Here is a 12,801-nt window from a genome sequence, read left to right on the forward strand (position 1 = left end):
CTTTCAGTATTAAAGTTCAAACCCCTTGTTTGCTCTTACAGCCCTTTGCACACTGGCCTACATTTCCAGCCTTTTCTTGATTTGCCTGAATCTGCAGGTTTATTGAGATTGGTCACTTTATGGGTTTTACCCAAGTCTAGGACCTTTGTAGAACTGCACATTTTTAAATAATATTCCTAAACTCCAGCACTCTCTCCTCTCTACCAGTGTAGATTCTTGTTTCCCAAAACAATACACTCTACAGTGATCTCTCCCTACACTGGCAATTACAGTCCTCTCCCAACTTACACTTGTCTGGTGAGCAACCCATAGGCACAGAGGCACTGGGGGGAGGCGTCAAAGTCTGGCTTTTCCCCCCTCACAGTCGCAATCGATCTCATTTTCTAAATTCTGAAATGTTGTGGGCTAACGCCCGTGGAGAAATTTATTCTGTTTCATAAATATGAAAATGTACGGAGTTAACAAAGATTCATGGCTTAAATCAATGGATGACAAAGTTAATTTTGTAATGAAGTCATATAGGAGCCTGTAAACATAAGAGTCCTCAGGTCCTTCAAACACCCTGCTGCGGTGGATGTGGGTTATAATCTCTTAATCATTCTCCATAAGGTGATACACAAAGGGGCATTATTTTGTTCTTGTTTTATATGAACCCTCTGTAGCATTGGACATCATTGACCATCCCCCAATTGACATCCTCTTTCCTTCTAACAGGCCCTTCCCCGTGTTTTCTTCCTCTGTTTCCTCATTAAACGTTACCCTTTAAATGGCCCTCTCTCTTTCTCAATATACACAGTTGCCTGCACCTAATTCATTCTTTCTTATATGCCCATTATTTAAAGCTATCTTAGAACTTTGCACTGTGCTCCAAACACATATATACCTCGTAGTCTTCAATTTGGGGGTCATCCACAGATGGAACAAACACAAGACAGATCATGCCCCAAATTGGGTTTCTCATTTCCATCTCTGTCCCTGCCACTGGGCCCAGAACTGCCTCCTGTGTTCTCCGTCATGGTAACTGGTACCACCAGCCGTTCAGTCCCCGGGGCCAGACTGTGGGCATGAGCTTGCTTTGCAGTCATCTTCCCACATCGGTCAGTCACCTCATCTAGTTCATTTTATCCATTTAACATCTCTAGGATCTCTTGCTCCCATGTTGGCTTTTCCATGGATAACTAGCTATGTGTCAACGATAAGAAATGTGCGTCAGACTTATTGATGTTTGCTTGGAATGCCTGACTTCCCTCTGTCCCCACCTCACTTAATGGCACACGTTCAAATATCTCCTCTAGGAAGCTTTCCCAGTCTGGGTTAGATGTCCCTCTACTGTACCACCTCTGTCATAGCACTTACTACACTCTTTTACAATGTGGACTTCTTGTGGCTTTTTCCTACTGGACCTTAACCTTCTGAGGGCAGAGACCAAGTCCTAGGACATTTGTGTCCTAGAAACAGCATAGGGTCTACTGTGTAATATACTCTTAAATGTTAGTTGGATGGATGCATGAATAAATTAGCCTCTAGTCCAAATAGAAAAAGATGTTTAAATAACTTAGCCTTATAATTAAAATAATGCATAGACTTTATATAATATTTAGAAAAAAACAAAAAAGCAAAAGGGAAATTAAAATCTCATACTTTTGTTACTCAAAGCTAACTATATTTTTATTTTTGTGGCCTCTTGGCCTTTTTTCTATGCATGGATTAATGCAATAATTAAGCATACATACTTATACACTATTTTATAAATTTCTTTTAGTTAAGATTGTCTTTCTCTGTCCTTATTCTATCTGCCTGCATTTAGCGAACATACTGTATATTACTTTTGTAACGGGAAGTAAAATAAAAAAGAAAATTGATTATCCTGTGAAACTCACTTGGCAATCGGAAGAAATCTGAATCTTAAGGACCCTCATAAAGACTAAGCAAAATGCTCTTAAGAATATTATCCTTAGAGGAAAAAAATGAATTAAAGGGATCACAAAGTGGTCTAGTTTCCTAGTATGAAAAATTTAACCATAGCTAATTCTAAATTTTCTGACCAAAAGTCACCTGACTTTTCATGGGATCAGGGCTAAGTTGAAATCTTTGATGACCGCAATCGGAAGAAATCTGAGACTTAAGGACCCTCATAAAGACTAAGCAGGATGCTCTTACGAATATTATCCTTGCCAAAACCGGTTTGGCTCAGTGGAAATTAAAGGGATCACAAAGTGGTCTAGTTTCCTAGTATGAAAAATTTAACCATAGCTAATTCTAAATTTTCTGACCAAAAGTCACCTGACTTTTCATGGGATCAGGGCTAAGTTGAAATCTTTGATGACTGTCATTGCTGAGAAGACCGTAGTGTTCAATAGTCTTTAAAACAGGACACTTTCTAGTCGTGGGGGTGTGGCTCAGTGGTTGAGCATCAACATATGAATACCAGGCAGTCATGGTTCCATTCCCAGTCGGGGCACATGCCCGAGGTTGCGGGCTCCATCCCCAGTAGGCAGTGTGCAGGAGGCAGCCGATTAATGATTCTCTCTTATCATTGATGTTTCTCTCCCACTCCCTTTCTCTCTGAAATAAATAAAAATATATTTTTAAAAAAACACACACAAAAACAAACCAGTATACTTTCTGGAACAAGGAAGGCCTAATTAGCCAAACCTGGTATACCTTAGAATACAAACTGTATTCTGAAAAACTATTTTTAAGTGTCACACAACGTTATGTCATGCTATAATTTTATAATAATATTGTAAGGCATGTCACTTAAAAAAGGAAAAAATAAAAAGGCCTTCAAAGCAACCCCTAAAGCAAAGGTTCTCAACCTGTGGGTCGCAACCCCTTTGGCGGTCGAACGACCCTTTCACAGGGGTCACCTAAGACCATCCTGCATATCAGATATTTACATTACGATTCCTAACAGTAGCAACATCACAGTTATGAAGTAGCAATGAAAATAATTTTATGGTTGGGTCACAACATGAGGAACTGTATTTAAAGGGCCAGAAGGTTGAGAACCACTGCAAAGGAATTATCTTTCTGTCCTTGTATTTAACATAACTTACAAGTTTTGGAAAACTACTGAACAAATACAGTATAAGGTATAGGATTATTAGTTGCTTATGTAAATATCCACACTTCTTCTTTATTTAAATGCTTTAAAACGTTTTTGAAATGATACTGCTTTCTTTCATGCTTTTCCTGGTCGTTTCACATTTCCCCCATCAACTTAAAGTTCTAGAAATTCATCGTTACCTTCCAGAAGGACCTCATTAGGCAGCCACTCTTCCGTAACTTCACTAACCAGCCTTGGCAGGTGCCTGGAGTTAATCAGTGACTCTGTGGCTGGAGGGACCTAAGCTCATGAAAAAAATCACCCTTTATAAGTGAGCTCTTCACTGTGGTGGCTGTGCTTTCTGGTGGAGGAGTGAGCGCCAGCACTTTGGAGAGTAGCTCGTCGACCTTTCCTAGTGCAGGACCAATGGGTGCCGCACACAGCGTGTGGGAGTAAGTATGCAGAAACAGTGCGTTTTGAACGCCTAAATGCCTGCCGGAGCCAGACAAGGACTGGAGGGAGGGAGGCTCCGCGGCCAGTGTTAATTACGGGCTCTGGGGAACAGCTGCTGGGAACCTCTGTGCTATCTCCAGCCGATTGTTGCTATGAGGGGAGGTGAGCCTGGTGTTGCTAGGTTTTCCCATCTTTTTTTTAAAAAAAGGCTAACATATGAATTATGTGTCAAATCTCCCCAATTTTTAAGTAATATTCAGTCCAAAATGAATGCATCTGCTGCTGAGTCCAAGCTATGGGCTATCAGCCAAAGGGCCTCCAGCATTGGTGTTAAGTAAAAAGGTTTAGTTTTTACTTATTTTTGAGTGAGCCTTTTTATAACTGAAACCGGTGGTTTTGATCAGTGGTTCTCAAAGAACTTTCCTATTATTTTTGGTGAACCAGACGAAGAAGCATATTTAGTTAGTTCTGTGTAAATAAAGCTTTCTTTTATAGGCACACTGAGCCCCTTTAAGAATGGAAATTATACCTGGGCATCAGTACCAACCATTGGTTTCATTTGGAGTTGCAGAATATTGCGTTCAGAAGGGACTTTACAGGGCAAGGAAAGTGACCTTTTTCATAAAAGGATCTCGGGTCAGGCCATGGAGGTGGGTTTTAAAAGGTGGCAGTTAGCTAGTAACAACCTTTGTAAGTGAAGAGTGCTTTGCCCTGTTGGGCTTCTGTGTCTGTATTCAGGATGGAGCCCGAGGAGGTTTTGGATTGGAATGCATGGAACTACCTTTAATTATAATCAACAAAACAAGTGAACAGTGGGGCTGTGTACATATATATGTCAGCACTCACCAGGTTGTATTCTTCTGCCCTTGTTTCATTATTTCTCATTCTCTGTGCCATAGTGTATTCTGAAGTTTGTTTTTATTGTAATAGCTGATGGATTGATTAATGGTTCCCACTCATACTTTTTACATCAGGTGGGTGGTTTGGAGGTTATGTCTTGCTCTGTATAGACAGCCACGATTGTTTTCTTACCAATCAAGTGACTTTTGATAAAACAAGAATTGCTTTCTGAGTCATTTTGGTCAAGTGTGTTGGTTCGTATGGTAGCAAGTTTTAGATCACCACGCGGGAGGGACTTTCTAAAGGATCTGTGTGAAAGTAGAATGAACTTCTTACACATTTGATGCCTCAGACGCCTATATAAGTTTTTTTATCTTCATTTCAGGAGCTCGGAGAGTTTAGCTATTAGTTACTGCAAGCCTAAATGCCTGTAGGAGCAGACCGAGGAATGGAGGGAGGGCAGCTCCAAGGCTAGTGTTAACTAACCGCTCTAAGCTGCTGAGAGCCCTGCACCACCTCCAGCCAAATGATCCCAGGCCCTGCAGCTAGTGGCAAGTGGGACCAATTTGGGAATCCAGGTCTTTAACTTAGAAATGTGTACTTCTTTTTAAACTTTACCTAACAGCTAGAATTAAAAAAAAAAAAAAGTAAAAAAGCAACAGTAAATTAAATACTACCATAATTGGTAGTCTTGTTTGATAAGATAGATTGTAATTATACCTAAGCTCATACACCTGAAGTATGAACAGTAGAAGAATAATGTTTTGTTCCAAGCATCAACTCAGATTTTTTTTTTAAAGCAGGTTTTATATCCCTCAACCCTGCAGCTTTGTCATCAACCTGCTTTTCTTAACTAGTGAAACCAGGACAGTGGGACTCATCCTAAAGGAAATGGTGAAGCAGGTTGAGACCATGAGCTGATCTGAGGTTAAGGCCAGGTTCGCCTCTAACATAACATACCGTGTGGCCTTGGGCAAGTTAACCTGTGGAAGCACCTGTGTCTTCCTCTATTAAATGGGAACGACCATCGGAGTGGCCGCCTTGCGGGGTGACTGTGGAGGAATGCACTTGCCCAGGCACTAGCTGAAGTCAGTTGTTGCTGCTGCTGTGACCTCTCCCACAATCGCAGGGCTTTGCTACCTTCCAAGATCCTTCTTTGCGTTTCTTTTTTCAGCAATGGCAACTTCCTCTGGTAAACAGAGATCTGTCACTTGAATGAGGAGTTTCTTTTGGGGTGAATCCTGAGACGAACCTGTGTTGATGATAAAGACCTTTGAGTTTAGGAAGCAATCTGATTCAGCCCGAATTTATAATTTGACGGGAAATGTGCACAAAGCCTGAGTGCCAGCTGTCGCTAGTAACTGTCGCTGGATGGGTTCGAACTAATTCTGTGCCCGGAGGAGTATGTGCGGCAAGCGTCTCCACCGTGTCCCCTGCACTCTGGCCTTGATCCTCTCGGGCTGGATCACTGTTGTAGCCTTCTCAACAAAGCCTGTGTTTCTAGTCGGTTTTATCGTCCCCTGCCCTTCCCTGCGTGGCTCCACAGCCATCTTTCTAAACCACGGATCTGGTCAGGCCTCCTCCCTGCTAGAGCCCTGGCTGCCGCCTCCCCCGTGCTGCTCCGGCTTCAGGCATTGACACTCTTCCCTCACAAATACCCCCGTATCCGCACGCTGTCTGTACTGCTCTTCGCTCCACAGCTGTCTTTAAATCAACTGAAATTGTTCTTTAAGGGATTTATATCCCTCAACCCTGCCATTTTTTTCTCAGCCTTCTCCTGAGCAGTAGTATCTGTGAAATCAGAAGTACAATATGCTCGCTGTATTCCTGGTGATGCTCTTTAAATAAAGATGTACCTATCTAAATATGTTCCTCTGTGTATCCGCCGAAGTCATGGAAGCCGCCCCGGCCACACTTTGGGAAGCAGTAGTCTCAGGGTAAGGTCCAAGCCTTTGGTCTTGGGCCAGGACTTTCTGTGACCCAGGGACCAGCCCCTCTGGCTTTTTCTTTCTCATCTCCTGCCACTCCATTAAGGAAAGAATAAATCTGGCCCTTTCATCCCTCCTGTTAGGAATTCCTCCCCTGCCTGATGTGTTCTGTACAGCACAGTCAGCCCAGGTGCCCACTGGCTTCGGTCGGGTGTCGCTGGAATTATGTAAGGAGGTTTTGTTTACGCCCCTCAACCTGAGGACTGGGGCTTCCCATCTATTCTGTCTGTCAGAAGTCGCCAGGGCCCTGTTGCATTGCCCTTCTTCCTCTCTGCCGTGTCTAGGGTGACCTCCTCCAGCACCACCCTGCTGTAACATGCCATGTCTGTTTGCACATGTTCCCTGCTGTGGAATGCCGTTTCCCCTTCTTCCTGTAACTGACTTGTCCTCTGTCAACACCGAGCTTAACATGACCCCTTTCCGGGCCCTACCCTAAGAGGATTCTCCCCTGGGCTTAACCTTTGTCATCACTCTTCTTAAAAAATAAAGAAAGAAGCCCCAGCTGGTTTGGCTCAGTGGATAGAGCATCAGCCTGCGGACTAAAGGGTCCCGGGTTCAATTCCAGCCAAGGATACATGCCCAGAAGAAAGAAAAGAAAGGAAGGGAGGAAGAGAAAGAGAGAGAGAGAGAGAGGAAGAGGGGAGGGGAGAACAGGGAAGGGGAGGGGAGGAGAAGGGAGGAGAGGAGAGGAGAGGAAGCAAAGCAGTTTGGGCATAGGGGCCAGAGTGGATGTTGGAGCAAACATATAATAGCATATGGCAGGAACCAGGAGTACATTTGGGGATTAACACAGATCAAAGCTCTCTGGCAGCACCACGGAGTTTGCATTTATCATAAACCCGTGGGGAGTTCTTAGAAGAATTGTGCATAGCTGGGTGAAGTGATCAGACTTGCATTTTATAAAATCGCTTCTGATTCTCTGCCATTTCTTCCTGGCTTCCTTCCAGGACCACTTCTACCGCTTCCTCCTTAAACATTAGCATTTGTCAGGGCCCAGTTCTTGACCCATTTTCCTGCTCACGTGTTGTTACCACATCCATAGCTTAATGACCAGTGGAGTGGCAATTAGGGGAAGTGTCCTGGGCTAACAGAGGCTGAGAAATATGATGCATCGAGACCACAGGATGAGTCGCTGAGTGAGCTTCGAAAAAGCCATCAACAGGTCAAGACAAACGATGCCCAAGATACTGTTTGGTTTGATAATAGGTCACTTGGAGAAAAGGAGCTTCACTGAAGCAATGAGGGAGGGAACAAGATTTAATATTTTTTACCTCTTTTTAGACTGTATCTAAAGCAGATTTAACACAGTGCATATACAAAAAGGTTAATAAAATCAGAATGGAAAACAATTCAGGAATGAAAAGAAGGTGGAAAATAGACTAAGCCAAATGTTAATAATGAACTCTAAAGGAAAGATGAGTTATGGGAAGGGAGCTTTAGAGAAAAACAAAATTTAGAGGCTTTTATATTTTTAGGATGGGGAAATGCAAGCAGGTTTGTGGATTAAGATGAAGGAGATAAAGGGATGGAGAGGACAGAGAGTTGAGGTGGGAGACATGGAGGAAATTCACCAGGGAGGGGGCCTGTTGAAAATACAAAGGGGAGGGTTAAAGCTGGAGAGGAGTTCATTTTTCTGCAGGGAAAGATCGCTAAGAGGGACAGCGGAGGGGAGGGCATCATGAGGATGGTATAATGAAGGGAGCTGTGCTCAGAGAGGGAGGTGGGTACGAGGTTGGGGGTGAGAGCCTGAGAAAGCAGAGGTCTGGAATAGCTGTGTGGAGTAGCCAAGGAAGAGAGCTGGAGGGAGGGTTTTTTCCTAGCCAAGGTTAGCAGTCTTTGATTTATAGTGGATTCCCTAAGCATGAATCAGCAAATCCAGCAATTTCCGTGGAAAGGGGGGAGTTAGAAAGATGAGTGTTTCTCTTTCTGTGGGCAGGTGTTTGGAAGGCTCAGTGCGTGCCGCTAGGGGACAGCAGCGAGGGGCAGATGGAAAGATTGTCCTGGAAGGATGTGCACCCAGGAGGGGCCAATGGCTGGGGAAAGAGGAGGGATGGGGGTCAACGGTGAGAGGCTAACTGATACAGTCTTGAGGGAAGGAGTGGGGGAGGTGGCGGCAGAGGGCCAGGAGGGGAATTTTCAGAACTTGAGGCCTGTTTCCAGAGGGGAGGCTTGAGTTCTGGGAACTAATCACTAGGAAAACCCAGTGAGCCAAAAAGAGCCATTCCAAGAATTAGGTAAAATAAACTTCAATAAGTTTCTACTCTAATCTGGAAAGAAAAATGATGACGTCATATCCTTTTCCTCCCCCCCCCCCCCATTAATTAGTAAAAATAACAAACAAAGGATGGAGAATTGAGCAAAAGGGAGCTGGGGAGAGGGACACTGATTCTTCCATTTGGTTTCCAGGGGCCTAAGAATTAGGTAAGCAATTTGGTCCCAAATGAACTCTAATTTTTTCCTGTGGAACAGGCCTCGCCAATTCCCCATTCCTCCTGCTTTTCCATCAGAAGCTTGGTATGAGGGCCCTCTCTGCATAAGAGAATGAGGGGGTGTTCTGAGCAAGCCTATCATTGAGGGAAACCAGGGTGTGACAGTGTCCTCAATGTCTGAGAAGAGACAGGAACCTTTCCCCTTGGGGTGCCCCATTGCAGAACATACTTTTAAGGTCTCCCGTCTCATATTACCTGAGGCCTCCAAGGCTAGAATGACTGTTGGCTGTAAGGTAGAACCCGCCAACTGAGAGAAGAGGGAGGCCTTTCAGGGCTGCTGCCCTCCCTGCCACAGCCAGTGGAGAACAATCCCCAGGCACATGCCTGGGGTGAGGCGGCTGCCCCACAGTGCTGTCTCCAGGAACAGAGCACAGAGCTAGCAGTGCTGTGAGCCTGTTGATGAAGGTGGAGGAGGAGAAACAGGAAGTAGGCAGCCCTAAGGGCCACCCAGGGCTTCTCACTATTAGTACTTATGCTTCATTAATAAAACTAAAGCCAAAGAAGTAGTTGCCCATACTGTGAGACGTCTGACTGGACAGGTACAGAAATGTACTTGTCTCCCTTGGAGGTCAGCATTCATAAAAGAAGAGCCAGTTAGCTTAGATTGGCTGGGACGTTTTCAGGGATGGGGAGTTTGGGCACATTAGTAAGTCTATTGAACCTCAGTGTTTTAATCTTTAAACTGGGCATAGTAACACTTGCCTCTTAGAGTTATCGTGCAATGGAAGGTCCCTGAGTCAGGGAATCACATCTTTTCTTTTTAGGTAGCAGGTGTATTTCATCAGCATGGATAAAAACTATAAGGTTGCTTCTCTGTTTAATATTAAAAATGTTTATGGCCCAGCTGGCATGGCTCAGGGGTTGAACTTCGACCTATGAACCAGGAGGTCACAGTTTGAGTCCCGGTCAGGGCACGTGCCTGGGTTGAGGGCTTGGTCCCCAGGAGGGGGCGTGCTGGAGGCAGCTGATGGATGAGTCTCTCTCATCATTGATGTTTCTATCTCTCTCCCTCCTCTTTCCTCTCTGAAATCAATAAAATATACATATTTTAAAATGTTTATGACTCTGATATTTTGAGAATGCCTTTTCCCTCCTTTCTAGAGACTTGCTCCTGTGGTAAGTCTAAGAAGCCCAGGGCTTACTCTGTTTAAAGGGCTGGCCCTGACCGCTGCAGAAGCAGCCGCTCACTCCAGGGACAAACCTAGCAGAACCCAGAGGAGAGGCTTGGAAGAAGCCCACTGACCTACCTGGTCACCCCAGGCTCCTACTCAGGTTGAGATATTTCTAATAGAATGGCATATGCAAGCAAGAATGTTTTATACCGAAATTGACATCCACCCCGACACACACACACACACACACACACACACACACACGCTATTGCAGGTGCTGGGACTGAGAGCTCTCATTCTCTGCTTGGAAACCAGCCATCTTTCTATTGATGAAGCCTGGAGAGATGCTTCAGAACCTTCAGGTGTTAAATCTGTATATGAGAACAGAGAAATTGGAAGCAAGTGACATTCCCATGTCCATATAATCAGCTCTGTTGCTAATATTAAACAATATCTAGTATCATTCACTCTGTAGTTATTAAAGGTGTTTCATTAAAATTATAATAGTGCTTCACTCTACAAAAAGACCCATTAGCGTGTTTTTCTTGGTTCCCATCTTAAGCTTCAGACTAATTTTTTCCCAATAAATACAGGTGTACAATAAATGAAGACCCGGTGAGGAAAACATTGATATATTTCATTGTGTTTTTTAGTGTTTTCTTTTTCTGGTTATCTTTTTTTTAATTCTTTTGTTGCTTAAAGTCTTACAAAGGGAATTACGTATGTGTCCTTTTTTTCCCCCCGTCCTTGACAATCCCCTGGCCTCCCCGACCCCCCAGTGTCTTATGTCCATTGGTTATGCTTATATGCATGCATTCAAATCCTTCGGTTGATCTCTTACCCCCTCCCTCCTGCCCTCCCCCCCTCCCCGGCCTTCCCGCTATAGTTTGACAGTCTGTTCGAGGCAGCTCTGCCTCTGTATCACTTGATCTTTTCCTCAGATTGAAAGAGTTGCTGCTCCACGTCTGTGGACTTCTGCTTTCATTTGTTGACTCATTTTCTGAGTTTGGAATGCACTAATAGAGATAATCTTCACAGTGAGAAATTTCCCAATTAGCAAAGCGGCTTTGCCAAGCAGGAACAAGATGGTTGTATGTGCCAAAGTCCCTACCAGTGCCTGCCGGGAAAGTGGATTTGGTGTTAATCCCTATGATGAACATGTTTTTCAGGGTGGATCACTTGTACACATTCTTTGTTCAGTGGTCTCCTGACGTCTATGGGAAGGATGCCAAAGAGCAAGGCTTTGTGGTGGTGGAAAAGGAAGAACTGAATATGATCGACAACTTCTTCAGTGAGCCGACCACCAAGAGCTGGGAGGTGAGCACTCAAGTAGGAGCTAGACTGTCATGGGCCTTGAACTACAGTATTCAGTCAGAATGTTCTTGTGTCCAGATTCCAAGAGCTTCTTGGTTTATAAGAAGTGAAGTTCTCTGTGCAGCTTTGAAGTTACAGTGGGATATAACCTTATTCCTGCTTGAAGCTAGTTATACAGAAAGACCCCATCATCACCACCACCACCACCACTACTGGGTCATTTCACTTTTCCTATAAAAAAATTCTGCTATGTCCCTTTTACACATAGGTTGAAATTCAAGCTCCTTAATGTGGCTTGAAACGCCCTTCATAATTTTTTTTGAGCACTTTCCAAACCTTTCCCCTGTTAGGGGCACAGCGGGTGAGATAAGTAGAAGTTAGCATGAAGGAGTATAGATAAATCATTACATTATGACAAGATAATTGTCATCGTAGATGAAGTGCCAAGCTCTACAGTAGGCTGTAGCCAGCCATCTGGCAGGAGCTAGGGGAGCAGAGAAAGCTGCCCAGAAGAAGTGATCTGAACTGAGATCAGAAGTGGGAATACAGGCAGTTGTGGCGGGACCGGGATATGGAACATGGTCTGGCCAGAGAGAAAGGTCTGTTCAAAGGAATGACCCAGGGGAGAAAGAAAGAGCATTTGGTGAACTAACAAAAATTCAGTGTGGCTGGAGCATAGAGTGCAAAGCTGAGGGAATAGCAGGAAATGAAGCTGGAGAAGTAAGCGAGGGCAGATCACAAAGGATCTGTGTACCAAGGGTAGGAGTTTGGTTATTTTTTAAGGGCAGTAGGAAGGCATTGAGCTGTTTTGAGCCTGAAGAAGTATACACAGATATGCATTTTGGAGAGCTCTCTGGCTGACAGATGTTCAGTAGACTGGAGATGAACAACCCTTGAGGCTTGAAGACCCAAATAAGCGATCAAGCAACTGATCCCAAGCGTGGCCTATACGCACATGCTGAAAGCACTCAATGGCTCTCTGTTGCCTGTAGCAATCGTTACCCTCCTGGCCAATCTTCCAAACCACCACTTGGCACATTATTTTTTTTTTAACTGAATCCTAAACCCTCATCACTAGAGACAGTAATTCAGTGGGTCTGGGGGAGGAATGTTGGAATCTGTGTTTCTAAAAGCTCCTGGATGATTCTGAAGAACAGCCAGTTTTTAGAAATGCTACCCGATAAGTTCCAAGTCCCTTCAAGGCGTCAAGATTCTCATTTTCTCCATTTCTGCCCCCTCCCCAGCCTGCTCTCTCCTTCCCTTGAAGGAAGAGCCGTAGTGAACATAGAACACAGCTGTGTGTTCCTGCTGTGCCCTTTACCTGGACATCTCCCCGTATCCCACCTCTGCTCTCCGAACTCTCTGGGTGGCTCCAGCCTCCTTGGAGCTGCTGTTAGCATTCGAATCACATGCAGTGCCATTCATGTATTTGTAAACGTCTCTCTGCTGTCTCCTCACCCACTGGAGACTGTGCCTGACAAAGCACCTGGCACTCGCCAGCAGGTAGAAAGCGCTCAGTCAATGTTAACTGCCATGAAGTGCCAGGAACTTAAAGG

General features: G+C 44.4%; 1 protein-coding gene across 6 annotated transcripts in view; it reads left to right on the plus strand.

The window, feature by feature from the left end:
• Positions 1-12,801, plus strand: part of NCOA7 (nuclear receptor coactivator 7) — a 119,947-nt gene that overhangs the window by 95,236 nt on the left and 11,910 nt on the right. For all 6 annotated transcript variants that reach the window (XM_015557821.1, XM_006778449.2, XM_006778450.2 and 3 more), the window contains exon 11: positions 11,101-11,248. In XM_015557821.1, coding sequence (XP_015413307.1) covers positions 11,101-11,248 — 148 coding nt within the window. The remainder of the gene's footprint in view (positions 1-11,100; positions 11,249-12,801) is intronic.

Source organism: Myotis davidii, unplaced genomic scaffold, assembly GCF_000327345.1.
Source record: "Myotis davidii unplaced genomic scaffold, ASM32734v1 scaffold147, whole genome shotgun sequence".
Taxonomy (NCBI): Eukaryota; Metazoa; Chordata; class Mammalia; order Chiroptera; family Vespertilionidae; genus Myotis; species Myotis davidii.